The 24171-nt window shown below is 39.5% G+C and overlaps 1 protein-coding gene across 1 annotated transcript in view; it reads left to right on the top strand.

The window, feature by feature from the left end:
* rhbdl1 (rhomboid like 1) overlaps window positions 1-24171 on the top strand; it is a 36616-nt gene that overhangs the window by 6657 nt on the left and 5788 nt on the right. Inside the window, exons 2-5 of the mRNA XM_023341597.1 lie at window positions 3220-3378; window positions 12493-12717; window positions 14548-14696; window positions 14791-14903. Coding sequence (XP_023197365.1) covers window positions 3220-3378; window positions 12493-12717; window positions 14548-14696; window positions 14791-14903 — 646 coding nt within the window. The remainder of the gene's footprint in view (window positions 1-3219; window positions 3379-12492; window positions 12718-14547; window positions 14697-14790; window positions 14904-24171) is intronic.

Here is a 24171-nt window from a genome sequence, read left to right as displayed (position 1 = left end):
TCCCTCTCTCTGTGCTGTCTCTGGTTCTATGGCAGGCAGTTTTAGCATAAAATCGGTTTCGTCTGACTATCAGTGATTCATGTTCCAGAAATCTGAGAAAGCATTTCGACAATCCTGAATGTTTACTTAATATTTCTGCATTCACATTCTCAGAACTCAATATCGCTCCAATTTTGTTGAGTCAAACTGTCTTTCAAGTTATCTAAAATAACGTCACAGTTTGAAAAGTTACAATTCAAGATATCTCATAATTACACTGAGTCAAAATCCCATTTTTATTTCTCTCAGCTGTCCAAAGTTGTCAGAAACCACAACACAGAAACTACAACACTAATTCTGTGAATTTGGAGACTTTGGTTTAAAAATCTGCAAAAAATTCTCATTTATTCACTTCCCGCACATGCAATGGATTTAAGAACAACTTTAAAGAGCAAAAGTGTGACTGTCAACCCATTAACAAATAGAAAATTAATTCTTGTTTAAAAAGGTTTTTGGCTCGGGGTCGGCGTGGCGGCGGCTCGGCGGCGGCCCTCCGGTGGTGATCAGCTGATCTCTGTCTGGTCTCTGGGAAGTGCAGGCGGACCGCTGAGTGTGGCACACCTCGCTGCAGGCCGACGTCCTCCTTGCCGCCGTCGTTTCTCATTCTTTTCATCAACCTCCCACACCCATTTTTCTCATTTTTCTGCTTCCTGCCCCCTTGTCCTGCTACACCGTGCGTTACCGACGCTGCAGATATCTGCACCGCGCTGCTCGGCTCCCCTCAGGGGAAAACAGGGCCGCCTTTCAGCAAATACCCACAGACCTCGGAGTAAAAGGGGGATTATCTAAAAATAGGCCTGGGCTTTCTGCCACCTCAGTTCGTTTTCACCCTCTGCTTTGGCTTCATGTGCGTTTTAGGATCACAAATCACTGATTATTGTTAGGAATATACAGCGGGTTTGACTCTGGTGAGAAAAGTTTTCACATCTGATAATCCGGTAGATTCTGTTTGATTTGGGACCCAAACGGCAACATTTGTTTCATTTTCAGTCAAACCAACCAAACCCTTTGATCAACTTGGTTCCCGTCCTGGCCTGTGGGGGCGCTGCACTAAGAACCACTAAGGAAACAACACAACAATCTCTGAAGACACTGAGAGCAACTTCCTTCTTCACAAAATGGAAACAAAATGGAGGCATCAGATTTTGCAGTTGGAGGATTTCTCTTTAGTCTTTGGCTGAATCCAACAAGCCATTTCTCCCGCTAGCACTACGTTAACACGTTTGTTTTGGCTCTTTTTACCCAGAATGCTCTGCGCTGTAGTCCACTTCCTGCTTTAGGGCGCTAACATAAGCTGAAAGAAAATGATACTGCTCACAAAACAACGTCCAGGACGTCATTTCAACACAAAAATAAGTTTCTATGACTATTTTTTGAGCAAAATCAAGGTAAAAACTTTCTTAGGTTTCTTTTTTAACTTTACAGGAGTCACATGTCTGGGTGGTTCTGATGCTCATCATGTTTCTTAAAAGCATAACGTCATGTAGCAGAACTAATGTTTACGATTAGTGCTTCACAGTTAGCGCATCTAACGTTTAGCTAGCAGTGCCCTCCACTGATTTCTAGTTAAAGGGGCAACATCATGTAAAATTTACATTTTTTTAAAACTTTCCTTCATGTTTGAATGTTTTTTCCTCATCAGAAACAAACCTGGAGTGTTAATTTGATTCTTTCATGTTTGAGAAATCCTTTAATCACCATGGCAACCATTCAGCTGAGCAAAATGCCTGGGAGGACCTAGCCCCGCCCGCCTTCTAGGCAAAGCTCCTCCCCCACGCAACTCCTTCAGACTAGCCAGCAGCAACCAGCGAACCAAAGAATTTTGTTTTCATAGCAACTAATTCATCTGCAGTGAATTTTTTCTGCAATTGTAAGAATCATGTTAATCTGCTAGTTGCTGTCAAACCCTGAAATTTTCTTTTTCTTCACTGATGTTTCTAGAAATTTCCCACAAAAATTTCTAGAAACATTTATGTGGGAAATAAATGTTTCCCACATAAGTGAAAGGAAGCAGAGTGGGTCCTGATTGGTCGGTTCTCCCTCTGTGAGCAGCGGAGCTTCACGCTCTGCAGCTTAACGCCCCTATTCTCATGCCGCCCAGATGAGATTCCTCTCCTGGAAATGAGCAACAGGGATCCTACGTGACTGGATTCTCCGTCTGGAGCAATGCTGCCCAACGAGGCGATTGCTTTCAGGAATTGCTGAAATGAGAAGCGGCGACGGCGGCTCCTCACCCGCAGTTTTTAGCTAAAGCTGCACTAAGCAGAGAAATTAACTGTCCGCCGAGGAGCGGCGGACAGTGGGTGGACTTAAAAATTAATAATCTGCTGCTGCAGGTCCTGGATGATAAATCAATAATATGTATAACATGATAGACATGTACAAATATTTCTCACAATGTCAATTCTTTTATTCTGACTTTATTCTAAAAATGTATTTTTTTATTGTGGCCCTAATTTTCCACTGCAAAAAAATAAATTTGATTTTATGATTAAAAAATTATGACCAGATTTATGTGAAAAAATTCATTTAGATTAGATTTTTCTATTTTTCTCATATTATTCTGATTTACTGTCACACAACTTTTTTTCTCGTACTATTAGTTATTCTGAGATTATTTCGACTTTCTCATAAAGTCGAAATAATCTCAGTTTCATCATATTATGTTTTTGGTTTCCTTTTTTTACAGTATTATGATTTATTCTCTTATTTATTTTCTTATTTTGACCCTGTAACCTGTCATAAAAACCAGATTGTTTAATGATTTATAATTTAAAAACTATTGGAGCCAAATGTTCTTATTTTTCTCGTATAATTTTGACTGTATTCTGTTATTATTCCGATTTACTGTCACACAACTTTTTTTAATGCTTATTATGACTTAATTCTCGTACGACTTTTCCTTGCAATGTTGTATTTTTTTTTTCAATATTAAGACTTTAATTTCAAAATGTTGATCCTGTCCCTAATAATCTGTCATAAAAAACAGAGTAGATTTTATGATTTATCATTTTAAAAATCTTAGATTAAATTTTTTTTCGGACCTTTTTTCTCTTCTACTCTCCCTGCCAGCGCACCCCAGTGGCCCGCGCCCCACACTTTGAGAAACACTGATTAATTTTTTTACAGAAAGATGCGACACTGCAGGTTAACATTAAGTTGGTGTGTTTTTCCTTGCAGTTGGACCCAGAGAACACCGGTTTCATCCCAGTGGAGAACTTCACCAGCTTGGTGGAGCACCATGAGCTGCAGCTGGACCCGTCCAAGCTGGACATGCTGTTAGCGCTTGTCCAGAGCAATGAGGAGGGCCAGGTGTGCTACCAGGAGCTCATCGAGCTGGTGAGTCCAACACAACGATTTGACTTCAGGGAAGGTTACAGCATCGATTGAGTTGGAAAGCTCCCGGATCGTTTAGGCGGCCGTCCTGCGAAGGAGGATCAATCTCAGCCTGTAAGGCGTCGATAAATCCAGACGCTTAAACTCACAGGCAGAGGAGCAGCGAGAGCCGCTGAATTCAAACTGGGGGTTTGATTTACAGGAATCCAGCCGGTTTGGAGTGTTAGCTTCAAACTGCGGCTAAAGCTAACAGCTAAAACATCTTTGGATGTTAATATTTGTAGATAATAAAATTAGAAAAGCATTTTGCATGATATTAATGTCAATAACTATTGGTTTTAACTCTGCTTGGTTTTTACAAAATAAAACTAATTTGATCATGTTTTTTTCTATCAGTACAGTAAACTGAAGAATTGTTTAGCATTTAGGTTTCACTACTTTTGTCTCAATTCAACACATACATTCTTCGTGTATGAATGGAGTTTGGGTTACTTTCTTTCAGAACACTGAAAATACAGGAATGTACGGTGGCCCAGAGGTGCAAACCACTTCAGCAAATTAAAAGCACAATTACAAATTACAAAAGCGCTACGACATTAACCAAAGCGCTACGACATTAACCAAAGCGCTACGACATTAACCAAAGCGCTACGACATTAACCAAAGCGCTACGACATTAACCAAAGCGCTACGACATTAACCAAACGCTACGACATTAACCAAAGCGCTACGACATTAACCAAAGCGTTACGACATTAACCAAAGCGCTACGACATTAACCAAAGCGCTACGACATTAACCAAACGCTACGACATTAACCAAAGCGCTACGACATTAACCAAAGCGCTACGACATTAACCAAAGCGTTACGACATTAACCAAAGCGCTACGACATTAACCAAAGCGCTACGACATTAACCAAAGCGTTACGACATTAACCAAAGCGCTACGACATTAACCAAAGCGCTACGACATTAACCAAAGCGTTACGACATTAACCAAAGCGCTACGACATTAACCAAAGCGTTACGACATTAACCAAAGCGCTACGACATTAACCAAAGCGCTACGACATTAACCAAAGCGCTACGACATTAACCAAAGCGTTACGACATTAACCAAAGCGCTACGACATTAACCAAAGCGCTACGACATTAACCAAAGCGTTACGACATTAACCAAAGCGCTACGACATTAACCAAAGCGCTACGACATTAACCAAAGCGTTACGACATTAACCAAAGCGCTACGACATTAACCAAAGCGTTACGACATTAACCAAAGCGCTACGACATTAACCAAAGCGCTACGACATTAACCAAAGCGTTACGACATTAACCAAAGCGCTACGACATTAACCAAAGCGCTACGACATTAACCAAAGCGTTACGACATTAACCAAAGCGTTACGACATTAACCAAAGCGTTACGACATTAACCAAAGCGTTACGACATTAACCAAAGCGCTACGACATTAACCAAAGCGTTACGACATTAACCAAAGCGCTACGACATTAACCAAAGCGTTACGACATTAACCAAAGCGTTACGACATTAACCAAAGCGTTACGACATTAACCAAAGCGCTACGACATTAACCAAAGCGCTACGACATTAACCAAAGCGCTACGACATTAACCAAAGCGCTACGACATTAACCAAACGCTACGACATTACCAAAGCGCTACGACATTAACCAAAGCGTTACGACATTAACCAAAGCGTTACGACATTAACCAAAGCGCTACGACATTAACCAAAGCGCTACGACATTAACCAAAGCGCTACGACATTAACCAAAGCGCTACGACATTAACCAAACGCTACGACATTACCAAAGCGCTACGACATTAACCAAAGCGTTACGACATTAACCAAACGCTACGACATTAACCAAAGCGTTACGACATTAACCAAAGCGTTACGACATTAACCAAAGCGTTACGACATTAACCAAAGCGCTACGACATTAACCAAAGCGTTACGACATTAACCAAAGCGTTACGACATTAACCAAACGCTACGACATTAACCAAAGCGTTACGACATTAACCAAACGCTACGACATTAACCAAAGCGTTACGACATTAACCAAAGCGCTACGACATTAACCAAAGCGTTACGACATTAACCAAAGCGTTACGACATTAACCAAAGCGTTACGACATTAACCAAAGCGCTACGACATTAACCAAAGCGCTACGACATTAACCAAAGCGTTACGACATTAACCAAAGCGTTACGACATTAACCAAAGCGCTACGACATTAACCAAAGCGCTACGACATTAACCAAAGCGTTACGACATTAACCAAAGCGTTACGACATTAACCAAAGCGTTACGACATTAACCAAAGCGCTACGACATTAACCAAAGCGTTACGACATTAACCAAAGCGTTACGACATTAACCAAAGCGCTACGACATTAACCAAAGCGTTACGACATTAACCAAAGCGTTACGACATTAACCAAACGCTACGACATTAACCAAAGCGTTACGACATTAACCAAAGCGTTACGACATTAACCAAAGCGTTACGACATTAACCAAAGCGCTACGACATTAACCAAAGCGTTACGACATTAACCAAAGCGCTACGACATTAACCAAAGCGTTACGACATTAACCAAAGCGTTACGACATTAACCAAACGCTACGACATTAACCAAAGCGTTACGACATTAACCAAAGCGCTACGACATTAACCAAAGCGTTACGACATTAACCAAAGCGTTACGACATTAACCAAACGCTACAACATTAACCAAAGCGTTACGACATTAACCAAAGCGTTACGACATTAACCAAAGCGTTACGACATTAACCAAAGTGCTACGACATTAACCAAAGCGCTACGACATTAACCAAAGCGCTACGACATTAACCAAAGCGCTACGACATTAACCAAAGCGTTACGACATTAACCAAACGCTACGACATTAACCAAAGCGCTACGACATTAACCAAAGCGTTACGACATTAACCAAAGCGTTACGACATTAACCAAAGCGTTACGACATTAACCAAAGCGTTACGACATTAACCAAAGCGTTACGACATTAACCAAAGCGCTACGACATTAACCAAAGCGTTACGACATTAACCAAAGCGCTACGACATTAACCAAAGCGTTACGACATTAACCAAAGCGTTACGACATTAACCAAAGCGTTACGACATTAACCAAAGCGTTACGACATTAACCAAAGCGTTACGACATTAACCAAAGCGTTACGACATTAACCAAAGCGCTACGACATTAACCAAAGCGTTACGACATTAACCAAAGCGTTACGACATTAACCAAAGCGTTACGACATTAACCAAACGCTACGACATTAACCAAAGCGTTACGACATTAACCAAACGCTACGACATTAACCAAAGCGTTACGACATTAACCAAAGCGCTACGACATTAACCAAAGCGTTACGACATTAACCAAAGCGTTACGACATTAACCAAAGCGTTACGACATTAACCAAAGCGCTACGACATTAACCAAAGCGCTACGACATTAACCAAAGCGTTACGACATTAACCAAAGCGCTACGACATTAACCAAAGCGCTACGACATTAACCAAAGCGCTACGACATTAACCAAAGCGTTACGACATTAACCAAAGCGTTACGACATTAACCAAAGCGTTACGACATTAACCAAAGCGTTACGACATTAACCAAAGCGTTACGACATTAACCAAAGCGTTACGACATTAACCAAAGCGTTACGACATTAACCAAAGCGTTACGACATTAACCAAACGCTACGACATTAACCAAAGCGTTACGACATTAACCAAACGCTACGACATTAACCAAAGCGTTACGACATTAACCAAAGCGCTACGACATTAACCAAAGCGTTACGACATTAACCAAAGCGTTACGACATTAACCAAAGCGTTACGACATTAACCAAAGCGCTACGACATTAACCAAAGCGCTACGACATTAACCAAAGCGTTACGACATTAACCAAAGCGTTACGACATTAACCAAACGCTACGACATTAACCAAAGCGTTACGACATTAACCAAAGCGCTACGACATTAACCAAAGCGCTACGACATTAACCAAAGCGTTACGACATTAACCAAAGCGTTACGACATTAACCAAAGCGTTACGACATTAACCAAAGCGCTACGACATTAACCAAAGCGTTACGACATTAACCAAAGCGTTACGACATTAACCAAAGCGTTACGACATTAACCAAAGCGTTACGACATTAACCAAAGCGCTACGACATTAACCAAAGCGTTACGACATTAACCAAACGCTACGACATTAACCAAAGCGTTACGACATTAACCAAAGCGCTACGACATTAACCAAACGCTACGACATTAACCAAAGCGCTACGACATTAACCAAAGCGTTACGACATTAACCAAAGCGTTACGACATTAACCAAAGCGCTACGACATTAACCAAACGCTACGACATTAACCAAAGCGTTACGACATTAACCAAAGCGTTACGACATTAACCAAGCGCTACGACATTAACCAAAGCGCTACGACATTAACCAAACGCTACGACATTAACCAAAGCGCTACGACATTAACCAAACGCTACGTGTCCCAGTGGGAGACCTAAGAAATCGCTGACTGGACTGCAGCTCGTTTTTACTTTTGAACCGGATGTTATTCTGGCTTTAATGTGTTTTTTAAAAACATGAATGTTCTCAGTGATCCACTTCAGAGCTCCACATATTCATATTTTCTTCACAGCAGAAACTTTATATTTCCTCTAAAAGTCGCGTTTTAAGGCTATTTAGAGCCCAAAGTGCAGTTTGTTACCTGTCAGCATCTCAGCCTCCACTCCAGCCTCCAGCCGACGTTTCCGTGTTTCAAACAGCGACTTCGATGCACTTTGCCTGAGTGTCTGAGAGCGAAGGTTTCTTTTCTGAGCCATGATTAAACCATGAAGCAACGGTTTGGTCACAAACTGCTGAGGGGAAAAACAGAATGGAGCAGAGTCTCATTTTAAAAGGATGTGAGAAATGACCTGTATCTGGGTCAGATCCACTGATTTAAGGTTCTGAATGCATCAGATGGAGGTTTGGGCCGACACACGACTCATGAATATAATCGGGAACGGCGACACTTTTAGTCAGGTTGTTTTGAATCTGCTTGAAACTCTGCAGCTCTTTCCTTTACATTTAAGCTTTTAGCTTCAAAATGTTTGGCCCATTTGGCAGACATTGGACCCCAGCGGTTTAGATTGAATGTATTCATGTCTTAGGATGGCCAAGTCAAAGTCTGGAGTCAAATTTAATTGAAAAACTTTGCAAAAACTTTAACATTGATGTCCACAGATGTTCAACCTTCATTCTGACAGAGAAAATCTACGTAGAGACGATTGAGCCAAAAGTTCAGTTGGTAGCAAAGCTGCAGGAGTTTTGTGTTTTCCAGGCACATAGGGCAATTTTTTAGCACAATCAAGCAACTGATAACTTCGGTTGTTATAAAAATGCTGTATATATGAAATATGATTTAATAAAAATCTTACTTTCCCATTTAATGCCGTGAAATTGGGCCTCTGTCTCTTTAAAACTCCTGCTCTTTCTGAAGCTCCGCCTCCAGGAAGTCGTCCCAACATGGCTCCTCTATTAACCCTTTAATGTTTTTACCAGCTTTGCTCTGAGCAGCAGCTCCTATAATGAGCTCAGCAGTTTCACCAGCTGGTTGCTAATTGTTGCTGGCTAGTCTGAAGGAGCTGAGTGGGGGAGGAGCTGCGCCATGAAGGCGGGGCTAGGTCCACCCAGGCGTTTTAACAGCTGAATGGTTGCCATGGAGATTAAAGGATTTCTCAAACATGCATGAAAGAATCAAAGTAACACTCCAGGTTCGTTTTAATAATTGAAAAACATTTAAAAATGATGAAAAGACCAAAATAACAACAGATTTTACAGAACGTTGCCCCTTCAGACATCATGTTTATAGCCTCAACATGAATTATTCCTCATCAGGGAACCTCCAGTATTTCTCCGGCAGCGGTTTTCTGATGCTGCGTGTTTATTCTCAGCCTCGCGTTCTGTTCGCCGTCTCTCTCCTGTCGTCACTTCAAAAGGCCGCTAATGCTCGCTTTAGAGGCGGCGGCGCACGTCGAACACGGCGAGGCGGAGTGACAGCTATGCTAAGCCGTGTCTGCAAGGAACAAATCTTCACAGAGGCAACATGAATGGGAGGGAGCAGCAGGTTGCTGTCACCCAGCCAAACCTACGGCGAATAAACGCAGAGCAGACAGGAGGCGCAGCAAAACAAACACTTCCTGCTTCAAGATTTTAAGGTAAAGGAGAAAAGAGTTGATGCATCACAGAGTGAAAAATTAACGGCAATAATTTGGGATATTTATCCTGTCATAAGAGAAAAAAAGTCATATTTTCATCATGTTATAAATTTATATATATATTTCACAGTTTGAACCTGAATATATCAATTAGCAAGCTAAATATTTCATTTGGAACTCAATATTTTGTTTAGAAAACAAATGTTTACTAAGCAAGTTTCAAAATAAAAATGTTGCTCTGATCTAGCTAAATATGTAGTTTGAAGCTCAATATTTAGTTAGCAAGGTAAATATTTAGTTTATAAACTAAATGTTTAATTCCAAACTAAATATTTTGTATAGAAAAACAGGGTTCAGTTTTTAAATGTTAATATTTATCTAACTAATTAATTGAAATGAACTCTAAGTCCCGACTCTTGCTGAAATATGAAATGTGGGAGAAGGAAGCCTGGTGAATACTTTCCAGTTCTGCTGTAACGTTTATCTTCTACGCTCATTCGTTCCACGTTTCTGTCCTCCGGTGCCTCATTAACGGTACCAATTCTGACCCGCCGCTCCTCTCCAGGTTGTTGTTCCACCTCTCCTCCTGCCTCCTTTCTCCCAACTCGTCAGTTTTTCTCAGCGAGACGTAAAGGTGGTTGCTTCGTCAGCTTCCTGTGAGCCGCATTGTTCAGCTGAAGTTGTCAGCCGTTGAAAGGATCCCCGCTGTGCTGACAGAACCTGCATTTTGTAACTCGGCTGAAAGGAAATGTCAGTGTGTGAATCCACCGCGGCGTTAGGACGGTTTTCATCCTAGGCCTCTATAGCTCGCATGTCAGTCATTCTTAATTTGGGCCGTATTGAGATTAAGAAAGTCCTTAAAGGGCCGGTTGCGGTAAAATGTTGATAAAACCCAACAACAAGCCAATAAAATTAAAATTGCTTGATGAGTACTTCTTAAATTTAAATAATACTGAACATCATTTTACATTGGTGTAATTTAGCAGTTAGCATATGAAAACTATGGAAGGAGATTACTGCCATGTAAAGAAAAATTCTGGTTTTGATAGTATATTTAATAGGTGAAAAATTTAATTTCTGAGAATTTTTTTAGAATTCTGAATTTTTTTTCTCAGAATTTTTTATTTTTTTTTCAGAATTCTGACTTTTCTCAAATTCAGAATTTTTTCTTAGAATTGATTCCCCCCAGAATTCTGAGTTTTGATTGCAGAAGATTGGAGTCAGAATAATTCTGGTAAATTCTAAAAGAAAAACCTGATTCTTTTTCTTCTGTGGTCCCAATCCTCTTCTGTTGAAAACTGCTTTCATTTGATTGATAAAATATTATTTAAGCATACAACAGTTATTTTCAAGGTCCATATTTTTTTTTTGATGGGCCACATTAAGTCTTTATGGTGGGCCAGATTTGGCCCGTGCGCCTTGAGTTTGGTACATGTGCTCTACAGCAGACCTGCACTCTGTGAACATAAGAGCTCTCACACTTTATCCCAAACCTTGGAAAACGTTCCTGTAAACAAAAAGCACCTTTCAGTGGCGTAAAAAGCCTTTAGCAGCCGTTTCCAGTGAATCGCTGCTGCTGGCTGCCAGCTTCATTCATTTCATCTCAATCAAAAGACACTTATGTATTTTTAATCCATTTCTCTTCATGAATATTCAGCAGCAGTTTTGTCGAGTTTCTTGCAGCTAAATTAAATCAGTAACATAACTTTGATATTAATATTTCATTTGATGCTGAAATATGAGGAAAAGCTGAACTTATTTCCTTCCTTGGTTTAATAAATAGAAAATTTATAAAAGTTTCTGTTTGACCCTCAGGTTTTTGCTCCAGAATTAATAAAATGTTGATATAAAAGTTTTTCTTTGTTTTGTTTTTGTAAATCTGCTCAGTCAGCATTTCTTTCTTTTTTTATTATCAGAAACTAGAGCTGACAGAATATATTTTTTAACTTTCTGGTTAATCTTTCTGAATAATTTCCTTAGTGATTTAGTTTTGTGTAAATAATTTTGTGTAAACCATATGACTAAAAAACGTATCAGGAAAGAAGCGTTTCATATGAGTTGATCAATAATCATTGATTCGTTTTTGTTTTAAATATCTGAAATACAACCAAACTGGTGGCGTGTCACTTCCTGTGTTGTTTTTCATTTTTTTAGCAGTTATGAGACAAAGTGGGGAAACTTGAAACTGCTGCTGCTCCAGTTACTCAGCAGGTTGTTGCTAGGCAACCGAGTAGTGAGAGTTGGTTGATTCCACCAACCTGGATTATTCCATATATTCAATAGTCTCTCAGATGTTTTATCTTCTGGTATTGATCTTGTCTACAGCGATATACATTATTGATTTATTGTCCAGCCCTTATATAAATCATTTCATTTGGATCAAATATTGACCAATTTGCAGAGTTATAAGCTCAATGGAATCACAACTAGTGAAGAAAACGACATGAAAACCTTTTTACCTTTTGTCTTTAGCTAAAATCTACAAGCCAGTTCTTCTGCTAGCGCTGGGCTAGCATGTTAGTGCTGGTTGTATTTACCCAGAATGCCCTGCGCTGTAGTCCACTTCCTGCTTTTGGAGCGGTCTGTGGTCCGCTTGGCGTTCACATTCAAACCGATCCAGAGTTCACTTCAACCGAACGCAGACCAAGTCTGGAGGACCAGAGTTTGATTAGCGTTCACACCTCACCAACCGAACCGGAGTTGGAGTAAAGCGGACTGATGGTTTCCATTTTTAATTGAAAGAGTTGGACCAGAATCATGTCGGGTCATGTGTCGGGTTATAAACAGGTAACTGTTTTTCTTCTGTCCCTCAGATGAGCAGCAAGCGCTCCAGCAGTTTCCGGCGCGCCATCGCTAACGGCCGCCGCACCCTGCAGAGGGAAATCCTGCTGGACGAGACGGGCCTCGGACTGTACAAACGCTTCGTCCGCTATGTGGCCTACGAGATCCTGCCATGTGAGACGGACCGGCGCTGGTACTTCCACCAAAACCGCCTCTGTCCTCCGCCCGTCTTCATTGCCGTCGTCACCATCGTCCAGGTGAGACTCCCTCTGTCAGCGCTACGAATAAACCAGGAAGTCAAACTCATTTTTACTTTGGGGCGTGTCGAGGCGTCCTTAAAGGGCCGGTTGTGGTAGAATGTCTTGATAAAACCCAAAAACAAACCTCTAAAACTGGAATGAACAGTTTTAAACTCTGCACTTGGTGAATACTTCTTAAAGCGAAATGATACCGAATCTCATTTCACCTGAAATTTGGCAGAATACATATGAATACTACGGAATAAGTTTTCATATATATTCTGGGGGGAAAAGAAGATTCTGGCTTTAATCTGCTGAGATCAAATGTCAGAATTCAAAGAAAAACTCAAAATCCAGAGAAAAAAAATCAGAATTTTGAGGAAAATATTGGAATTCTGGGGAAAAAGTCTCATTTCTAAGAAAAATTAAGATTATCTTTCTGTGCCCCTAATCCTCTTCTGTTGAAAACTGCTTTCATTTGATTGATAAAATATTATTTAAGCATACAGTGGTTATTTTCAAGGTTCTTTGGGCCACACAGAACTCTACTGCGGGCTGGTTTTGGCCCGCGGACCTTGAGTTTGACACGTTTTCTAAAACAATAATCCTGTTTTTCTGAGCTGCTCCCAGGACGCCTGTTTGAGGAGATTTCCTGCCTTTGATGGCGCTCACTTTGAGCCGCTGCTGCTTTAAGCTGAAATCCTCCTCAGGAAAAACTCATGCAGGAAATTCAGCCTCTGATGTCGGATCGTCACCAAAGGCGCATTAAAGGATGGATTCGTTTGGGGAAATAAAAAATACTTGGAATCTGTCACGTTATGACAGCGCATTAGAGCCAGTTATTTTTTTTACATTACAAGAATAAAGTCATAATATTATGACAATAAAGACACAATATTACCAGAGAATAATAGTTTTAATGAGAGTAAAGCGGCTCGTCTAGTTTCTTCAAAGTAAAGTCAGATTTTCTTCAGTCGTTTCAAATTCCTGCTAAAGAAAATAATTTCACTTCCAAAGTGGCTCAACAATCCTTAGTTTAATTTTTAGGGTCTTTTTGTTTGATTTCCCATAAAATCTTTTAAAACTTTATTCTCATATTAGGACTATTTGTTGGCACAACTTTATTCTCGTAACGTTTCATCTTTTTATCTCGTATTATTGCGATTTTATTCTTATATAAACTTTTGTCGTACGACTTGGTTCTCATACTTTTTGTCGTACAATTTTATTCTTGTATTATTGCGACTTTATTCTCATATTACTTTTTATCATACGTTTGTGTTATTATTTGTATTATTGACTTTTTTCTCTTATTGCGTCTCATAATGTCATGACTTTTAGTTCATTCTTGTACTGTGAGTTTCTTGTATTATTTTGACTTTTCTCTTGTAATATTTTTTTCTCATAATAATATGACTCTGCTATCATGATTTAGTTTTTTTCTTCAGTCCTCTGTTGCACCGTCTGAATAGTTTTCCAGGGAAAATAACCAACAAAACTTCCTGGTTTCCCTGAACTCATCAGAAAGCCGAGTCGTCTTCAGTCCCCTCTGAATGGCTGTAATGACAGCGAGAGTCTGATAATAACTGTTCACATCCATTTTAATTCACGGAGACAATAAGCCATTATCCTATGAAAAGAAATTAATGGAGCTGAACCAGATGTATCTTTTTTTTCCTGCAGGCGGTAATTGTCTCAATTCTAGCTGAGGAATACAGAAAAAGACCAAAACGTCTCAGAAAGTACAATGAGTTTTCATTTGGCAGGACGCCTGATCGTCTTTCTATCGTGGTCATGGTGTGTGTTGTGTTGCAGATAATCGTGTTGATGGTGTGTGTTGTGTTGCAGATAATCGTGTTCATGTGCTACGGCATCATGCTCAATAAGTGGGTCCTGCAGACGTACCAGCTGGACTTCATGAAGAGTCCGCTGGTCTACCATCCCGGCCACCGCGCACAAGTCTGGCGCTTCTTCAGCTACATGTTCATGCATGTTGGGTATGTTGAGCTGCTCCTCCTTCGTCCTGCTGACCGTCTGTTTTTGGCTGTGGCTGCTGCTGATGAGACCAAATGAAACTTTTCCTCTCCTCAGTTTGGAGCAGCTGGGATTTAACGCTCTGCTGCAGCTGATGATCGGCGTTCCCTTAGAGATGGTTCACGGGATCTTACGGATAAGTTTGCTCTACATGGCAGGAGTTCTGGCCGGTGAGTTTCATTCTGGCATACTGACATCAACGAGCTTCGATGGTCCAATTAAAGGGGCGGTACTGTGTTTACCGGGCACATAGAGCCATTTTATAGCACAAGAAAGCAACTGTTACCTTCAGCTGTTATAAAAATGAGCATGTCTCTTTAAGAACTCCTGCTCTCTTTGGAGCTCCGCCTCCAGGAAGTCATCTCAACGTGGCTCCTCTATTAATCCTTTAACGTTTTTACCAGCGTTGCTCTGAGCAGCAGTTTCTATAACGAGCTCAGCAGCTGTTTGCTAGTTGCTGCTGGCTAGTCTGAAGGAGCTGAGTGGGGGAGGAGAAGGCGGGGCTAGGTCCATCCAGATGTTTTAACGGCTAAATGGTTGCCATGGAGATTGAAAGATTTCTCAAACATGAAAGAATGAAGTTTGTTTTTGATGAGGGAAAAACATTTTATCACGATGGAAAGATTAAAAAAAGTAAATTTTACCAAATACTGCCCCTTTAAGAGATAAATGATCTCATGATTAATGAAACATTGTAGTGTTTGAAAGCTTTATTTTTTTTTATTTAAGTGACTTTGTTTGCTGTTTTTGTGTTCAGCCTGTTTTCGTTTGGTGAGTCAACATTCCCAGAATGCATCAGTCGATGTGTTTTTGTCACAAATGTGTGCAAAACTTTGTCAATATTTCGCTGATGTCAGAAAAACAATCTCACACTTAAAGTGTTTCTGTTCAATAAGAAATGCAGTTAAAATCAGACGTGAATAATTTTTTTTCACGCAATAAATGATTAAAAAACATCATCCTCTTACCACTTCCTGTTGTCTTCTTTGTTGTTTCCAGCAGTAGTAACATCCGGCTGTTGATCATGTGACTCGTGATGCTGGCCACAACAGAGGCTGCATTATTCTACATGTTCACTCTCTAATCATGCTACTGCATTTGTTTTTCCCTGCCAGGTTTGTCAGACGAACAGTGAAAACATACATTTTGTAATATTTTGCGGTGGATTATGTATTTTCTCTCCTCAGGAAGCTGAACACAAACGGCTGCTTGTTTTCCTCGGCTCTGTTTGTGTGGGTGAAACCAGACTGCAGGGTATCTGTAGTGACCTACTTTATTTTGTGGTTATTATTGTTTACACTCTTGTCTCTTCCTCCGTGCTCCACTGATGTTTACTGGTTTCGTTGGGATTGGATTACTGGTAAAAAATAAAACAAAAGAACTGCTTACATTTTTAGACGATCAAACTGCTTTTTGCTGCTTAAACCTACTAAACTACGCTGCCTATGCAAACATGTTCATTACATTTTTTATACAAAATTATTCTCACATAATGAGATGTTGGTTTATTCTGGGCTCCTTTCAGAGTGAGCTTTTTTAGGGCGTCTGTCACTTTAAATAAGCTCCTGTTGGCCACGCCCCCAACTCAACGTTTAGACTTGCACATGAAAATGGCTGCACACTACAACTATTGTAGATGGACAAAAAGGACCGACTTTCTGCCAGAAAACTCAGAGGTTTGGAGATTAATCTCAGACATTTTCTAGAAAATATTAGAAATTTTTGACTTTTGAAACTCAATTTTGAAAAGTTGAAAATGTTCAAATTTTGAAACTTAAATTTTTAAGTTTTTCTAGAAAATTTCTGATATTAACCTCAAATTTCTTTTCTTTTCTAGCAAATTTTTTGACTTTTCAAACTGAGAAAGTTTCAAGTTTTTTTTTCTAGAAAATTTTCAACTTTTCTCTCTGAAATTAATCTCAACATTTACATTTTTTTTGGCAGAAATTGACTCCTTTATTTTGCTCCGCGTGTGACGGGTTAGGCTTGACTGGGGTTGCTAGGTGACGGGTAGGGCTTGACTGGGGTTGCTAGGTGACGGGTAGGGCTTGACTGGGGTTGCTAGGTGACGGGTAGGGCTTGACTGGGGTTGCTAGGTGACGGGTAGGGCTTGACTGGGGTTGCTAGGTGACGGGTTAGGCTTGACTGGGGTTGCTAGGTGACGGGTAGGGCTTGACTGGGGTTGCTAGGTGACGGGTAGGGCTTGACTGGGGTTGCTAGGTGACGGGTTAGGCTTGACTGGGGTTGCTAGGTGACGGCAGAGTTCTCCTCGACTCAGTTCAGTTTATGTTGAAATGCTGTAATTTTCCCTGAAAACAACAAAACTACAGTTTGGGGGCCGCACAAATTCAGTCGAGGGGCCACATACTTATACTTTTCTTTTCTTTTCCACTTTTGCCCAAATTATCTGCGACCTTCATTTAATTATGGAATATTAGAGAACAAGTAAATGATAATAAAGGTCTTATTTGCGCTTATTTGTCATATTTGTTAAACAATTTCATTGTTTTTTGTCCTCAGCGTATCCATTTTAATATAAACTTCCTTATTTTGTGTTTTGTTTACTTTATTTTTGTTGATGTTATTTATTCTCTTCTCTATTTATTTATTTTGTAGACCGAAACCTCGTTTTGTTAGTCGTTAATGCCTGTTTTATATACACTAATTGGTGAATAAAAATAGAACAATTTATTTAAACAAAATAAAGAAGTCTGATTACAGTTGCATTTAATTTCATTAGTAGCATGAATGACTAAAAACAAAAGTTGGATTTTCTGAACATATGCTGCATCTGCAGCTTTGCTTTGTTTTCCAAATCCAACCTCCTCTCTGCTAATGGACGTTATAAATTACCCATCACTTTGGATTACGTTTGATTTTTCCTTCCTCCCTCCTTAAATCGGCCGTGACTCGCTCATGTTTTTATTCATGAAGACTTTCACGTCGGCACGTTGCTTGTTATTTTTGTAGGTCAACATGGCTTTCAAGTTATTGCTGTAACTTTTCCTGAAGCTCCCTCCAGCAGGATGTGCTTTAAAGCCAAGAGAATATACGTTTTTTATTAAGATTCTTTAAATAACGTGAAAAGTTTGTATTCATGAGGATGAAGGTGAATGTCTGTGTGGAAAAAGACGAGCCTGAAGCCGTTTCTCTCTGTGCTGTTGTGCGTTAGCTGAGGATGAGGAGCGAGTCTGGCCGCTGCGTCCTTGACTCTGTGCTGACAGAAGGAACGGTTGTGTAATTAGTTTTCAGCGTCGCCGCTGTAGAGCGCGCTCCTTGTCCTTGATCATTTGGCATCCACTCAGCGGTCCTTCATAGCTCTGCAGCGCAGCGAGGATGAGGAGCGCGGCTTGTGTTCAGGGAACAATTCGACTCAGAGTTTCTCTCCTTGTGGGCGAAAATGAATCTCGATTGTTTAGTTTTCCACCTTTCTGCAGCAGCACATGAAAGACGAAACAGAAGGTTGTTTATTTGTCTTTATCTGTTATGATTTCATCCCTAAAGGCTTAATAACATCCTTTATGTTGATTTACAATGATCCAAATTCTGGTTGTTCTTAAAAAGCCTGTTTTACTAGACGGTGTTATAGATCCTCTGCATGTTATTGTTTACATCAAAATCTTGCTCCTGCGCACAACGGGCAAAAACACGATTATTTTCAAAATATAAAAATAAAAATATTTTATTGATCCCAAAGGGAAATGAAATCCTGCTTTAACTCATTAATTCAAAATCTTCTAAGTTATTGTAGACAGGAAATGGCAGGAAGGTTTTCCTGTAGCAGTCTGTATTACAGTGAATTTGAAGAAGCCTCTGACTGAAGACACTTGGTGTCATGAAAAGGATGGTCAGGTTTGTTCTTAGTTTTCTTGACCTAATGAAGAATCCTCCTGGCATCATCAGATTTCCTCTCCATCCGTAGCTGCGTCGCCGCGGTAGAACAAGAACGTTAACAAAATAAAACCTGGAGATGCAGCTGTTATTATTTAGTGCTGTGCGCCACAACAAAGGGGAAAAAATCAATAATGCAGAAAAACCTTATAGAACGACTCGGAACCACTGGTATTCTGTTTTCTCGCTCTCTGTGTCGGCTACGCTACATGCAGACTCGTTGCCATAGCAACTGGCTGTAACAGCCTCACAAATGTTTCAGGATTCAGCACCAAAAAACACACAAACATTTCCCACACAAAGAACAGAACATGCAGTCCGTTACAGTTTCATGTTTCCAGGCTTGATGTTTATGTTGCGATTATTAATAAGTGATCACTGTGGCAGATTAGCTAGCTGCTATTAGCTAAGCTAACACAGCAGTGGTTGATTAGCTCATTTAAACACCTGCTCTATTGATGATCTGTCAGAGTTGCTGTTTAGGTTTTTTATTTACTGAACCAAAACACTGAATTCCACAGCACATCCCCATGTTTAGGTTGTCATAGTCAAGTTAGCATAGCTGACCTACTTCCTGCTTCCTCGCTGTTTTTTAAATTAAAACTTTTTCCTCACCTTGTTATGTGGATGTCGTAGTGATTAGTAGCAAAGCACTGCGTTCCTTTCTCCTTTTTCTGACAAGCATACATCGAAGGTTTACAGCTGCTAAAAAATGAAAAACAACGGCGAGGAGAGAAAACTGGATAAAACAGGTCAGGCTATCAGTTTGGCAGAATTTATCATATTTAACACAAAAAATGAATCAGTTACTAATATCAACTGACATAAAGCGCTTTTACCATCTTACGGTTTTCAGCTAGGCCAGTCACAGTAAGTAATAAATCAATTAATCACATGATAAATTAAAACAAGCTCAATAATTTTCATTTGTATGATTTAGCGTTTTTTTTTCTCTCTGGATGATAAAAGTTTTCAGTCTGGTGTTTTGGTCTCAACTAGGCTTTTCACTTATTGCTCTTCTTGTTTTTGTTTATTTATTTTGGATATTTAATATGAATTAAATATAATTTAACATTTATTGATCTTTGAGAATGTGTTCTTGCTTTATTACTATACCATTATTGTTGTTATATCATAGCAAAATGGTCTCAAAACAACAATATTATCGTTTATTGCTGTAACTTCAGGGCCGATTTATCGTCCAGCAGCAGTTGTGATGGTGACAGGCAGAGCCTTGTGGTCGTAAACTCCTTCAGCGTTTGTCTGTCTCAGGACATCAAACAGGTGCTAAAACATGATGTTTTTCCTCGTAACCCAGCGACAGCCGCAGGGCGTCTGCCTTTTTTCACGCTTTTGACAAACCGAATCTTTCTGAAGAGCAAAAGAAGCTTCTGGAAATATCCTGGATGTGATATCTGGGCTTTTTCCGCTCGTCTTTCCCCTCCTGCCTGTCAGTTTCTGTTCCACCGTCTTTAATGTGACGTGGCTTAGATCTGGGGTGAAACTTTCGCTTTGAATTATCTGATGTTTGTCACCCAGTTTATACTTGAAAGAGGAAGCGTTGTCGTCTCAACAAGAGCTCATGACTTCACAATGAGTCGGAAGGAAAGGTCTGTAATCAAGCGTGAAGGCCCCTTAGCAACAAATTAGAGGAGTTATTGAACGTCAAATCTCCTGCTTTCCGGTTGACGCTCAGTGCTTTATTTTAGTTTCCTGTTGCCAAAGTTCTGCAGCCTTTTTAATAAGGATTATATGTATTGTAATAAATAGATATCTATAAATGTTCTTTAAGAAAATGTGTGTGGTAATGATATAAACTCAGGAAAGCAGAAAAAATGATTTAAATGCGTCTATTTTTACTAGAGCTGAAATTATTAGTCCTTTCAGTCGTGATTATTTGATTATTTACATAATCAGAAACAAATTTAGTAATCGATTAAGCAATAACTGGAGTACATAGACTCAAAAAATAACACATTCAAAACCGTAATTAAACCAAAACTGTACAAAAAAATAAACATTTTGTGTTTAAAATTTTAAAAATATACCTTATTTTAATACATAGGCAATAAAATGTTATTTTTTTATTTTTAAAAAGAACATATTCATTTCTGTTTTAAGTCATTTATTTTATCATATAAAAAAGAAAATAATAAAATCTCTGCAGTGTGGCAGTTTTTTTTATTTGTTTAATCAACTCTTAAATGTATACGTGAGCTATAAAAGAAAAATGGACGCAGAGCTTTGCTGCTAATTGTCAACACTATAACAGCTACATTGGAAGTAGCTCAGTTATGCTAGCTTGACTATGACAACCTTAACATATAGATGTGCTGCTGAACTCTGGTTTTGTTAAGAAAAAAAAGGCGACTTAAACATCAACACTCATCAGAACAGCAGGTGGTTAAAGTAGCTAATCTACCACCTCTGTGTTAGCTTAGCTAATAGCAGCGAGGCTAATGTACCACAACGATCACTTATTAATAACCACAACATAAACATCAAGCCTGAAAACATAAAACTGTAACGGACTGAATGTTCTGTTCTCTGCGTGGGAAACGGTTGTGTGTTTTTGGTGTTGAATCCTGATACACTAGTGGAGCTGTTGTCAGCCGGTTTCCATGGCAACGGGTCTGAGTGTAGCGTAGCCAACACAGAGAGCGAGAAAAAATAATAACTAGTAGTTTTGAGTTATTCTTCTACAGTTTTTCTGTGTTATTTTTCCCTTTGCTGTGTTGCTTATTCAATAATACCCACGTCTCCAGGTTTTATTTAGTTTATTGATTTGTTCTAGATGAACTGAAGTATCTTCATTTTGTCCTCTATGGGTCTAAATAGCTCCTCAGATTTCTTCTCCTGTGTTCATGTTGCTGCTACATGAATGGAGATGGTTTGATAAATGCGCAGAGTGCATGTTGAGTGGAGGTCAATTGATTTTATCTGCTGTTGGTGAGAAAATGGCTTTGCTGTGTGTTGTTTGCTAATGTTTAGCTCAGACACATAAGCTATGGCTCTTCTGTAATGTCCAAACAGATAAATAATTTCGGATTCACTGGCTCAACGCTACAGCAGGTCAAACATTCACAATAAAACACAAATTTCTAAATATGTAGATTGAAAATTGGCTATAAATGCTAAATGTTTGTATTTCTTCACTAGTTTTAGTTGCTGGTTTTGACGTGATTTCCTCAACATCATAAATCTGCTTTGTCATCATGAGACAGTTAAAATATAAACAGTTTTTCTGAGGATTTTGTTTGTGGAAAATGATAATTTTATCCCTCAGTTTGGCAGTGATGTCTAACAGAGTCGGTTTTACCTCCAGTCCCAGAACGCCTGCCCTGATTTCTCATTTTTGTCGTGGTTTTAACATAATTTGTAGTAATCACTAGAAAACGAGCTTTTCTAGGTCGGCAGTTGTGTTGAGGAAAAACAAACGTTTGTTCATATAGAGCGCTGTTTGTGAAGTTACACTGTAAAAAATTAACTGCATCCCCAGGTTGAAATAGCTTATTTATTCACAAGCTACTCCATCCGAAGTGTTAAATATTAATAAATATATCAAAAAAGAAGTAAGCAATAATCATTAAAGCACATAAACAATCACTCTGTAATTAATCTGCATTAGTTTGACTTTTTGAATAAAATTACTTAAATAAAAGATCTTTGCAGTGGTTTTGTAAAGTATGGCGATGCAGAAAGCGTCTCTGTCTGTGTTAGCTGCAGGATCTGATGGCGTTAGCGCAGACAGTGTCACAAATCCTCATAAGCTCACTCTAACAGTTTCCTCCTCTTCTAATTTGTGCTTAGTAAATAAATCTGGTCCGGCGTTTCCTCGGTTTATTAGTCAGCGGAGACGGCGCCGTGACTGCAGAATGCTGACGGCAGCGCATCTCCAGCGCAGGGCCGCTTGATTAATGCAACGCTGGAGCGAACAGGAAGCTAAAGCTCGGAGGGAAACATCCTCAGTGGTTGAGCTGCAGGTTTCTTCTCCTCATGGAATGAGAGTCGAGGCAAATTATCTGTTTTCCTTATGGCAGTAATTAGATTTTTTTCTAAAATAAGTCTCGATGTTTGTGGTTGTTTCTGTTAGCACCCGAATAAATAAACAAACACATACTGTCCTGAATGATGTACTGGCTGAGAAACGAACCTCTTAGCATATTAACGTCTCCCACCAGGAATTACAGAATAATGACAATCAAAGAAAACAATCAGGCCTAAGATTATGACCACTGACTGGTGGTCATCCCTTCGGCCGTCGAGCAGATCCTGCATGCTGTCGCGCTGAAGAGGAAACATGAAGCTGCCCTGTAGCCTCAAGGCGGTCTGAGATACAGGAGTACACTGCAAAAACACAAAGTCTTAGCAAGTATTATTCTCTGGTTTTTAGTACAAATTCCTTAGAATGCTTGAAATCAGACCAACTGACTTACAAATAACATTTCAGCAAGAAATTGGAGCTCAATAACTCCCTAATATTGATGAAATAGTTTTAGTTCCACTAACGCGTTATCTGCCAAGCCCAGCCCGTCGCCTAGCAACCCGGCCAAGCCCAGCCCGTCGCCTAGCAACCCGGCCAAGCCCAGCCCGTCGCCTAGCAACCCAGTTCTAGTTCTACTGGCGGATTATTTCACTTATAACAAGACATTTTTCCTAATTTGTAAGTGAAATAATCTGCATTGGATCTAGTATTTTTCATCAATATTAAGGAGTTATTTATTTAGAATCTATATCCTACTGAAAAGTTAGTTTTGTCTTATTTCAAGTGTAATAAGATATTTTCACTAGAAACTAAACCAAAATACTAGGTAAGATTTTGTGTTTTTGCAGTGTAGGTTCGGTTTGCAGGTTTTAGAAGCTGTTAACAAAATTTAAGGATCTGTTATTTAAAAAATACAAATTTGAGCTGCTCATGCCAGAAAGTGTTGGTAAAATCCCATCAACAGTAAAAAATTTAATAAATAGTTTTATCTGCATTCAGTAAATTCTTCTTAAGGTTAAATAATAAATAATTGAACATCTTTCCACACTGATCAGTCTCTCCAATCCAGGTTTAGTTTGTTTATTTACAGTGAACGTGTTACATGTTGTCGTAAGAAAAGTTTTGAATGAAAGTGAAAGTAGAAGAAACAAATATTTAAATAAAAGTGTGTAATAATCTTCATCGTGTTGCTCATCATCAGTAAACATTTGAGCTGCTCGTACTTCCGTATCTGCGTTTCCTAAATTAGCTGAACAAAACGTTTTCCGTCCAACCGAGTGGATTTTAATCTCATCACTTCCTCTGGTTTGGCAGGAAATATTCTTCATTTAGCTTCTGTTTTCCTCAGATTATCTGCTGTGTGTGTGTGTGTGTGTGTGTGTGTGTGTGTGTGTGTGTGTGTGTGTGTGTGTGTGTGTGTGTGTGTGTGTGTGTGTGTGTGTGTGTGTGTGTGTGTGTGTGTGTGTGTCTTTATAACTGCATGTGAAGATCAGCTGATGTAGTGAAAACTCAGAGTGAAAGCACTTGGAGGAAGGTGACTCGTTATCTGACTGCCATTGTTT

Source organism: Xiphophorus maculatus, chromosome 10 (genome assembly GCF_002775205.1).
Source record: "Xiphophorus maculatus strain JP 163 A chromosome 10, X_maculatus-5.0-male, whole genome shotgun sequence".
Lineage (NCBI taxonomy): Eukaryota > Metazoa > Chordata > Actinopteri > Cyprinodontiformes > Poeciliidae > Xiphophorus > Xiphophorus maculatus.
This window is presented reverse-complemented; position numbering and strand designations above follow the sequence as displayed.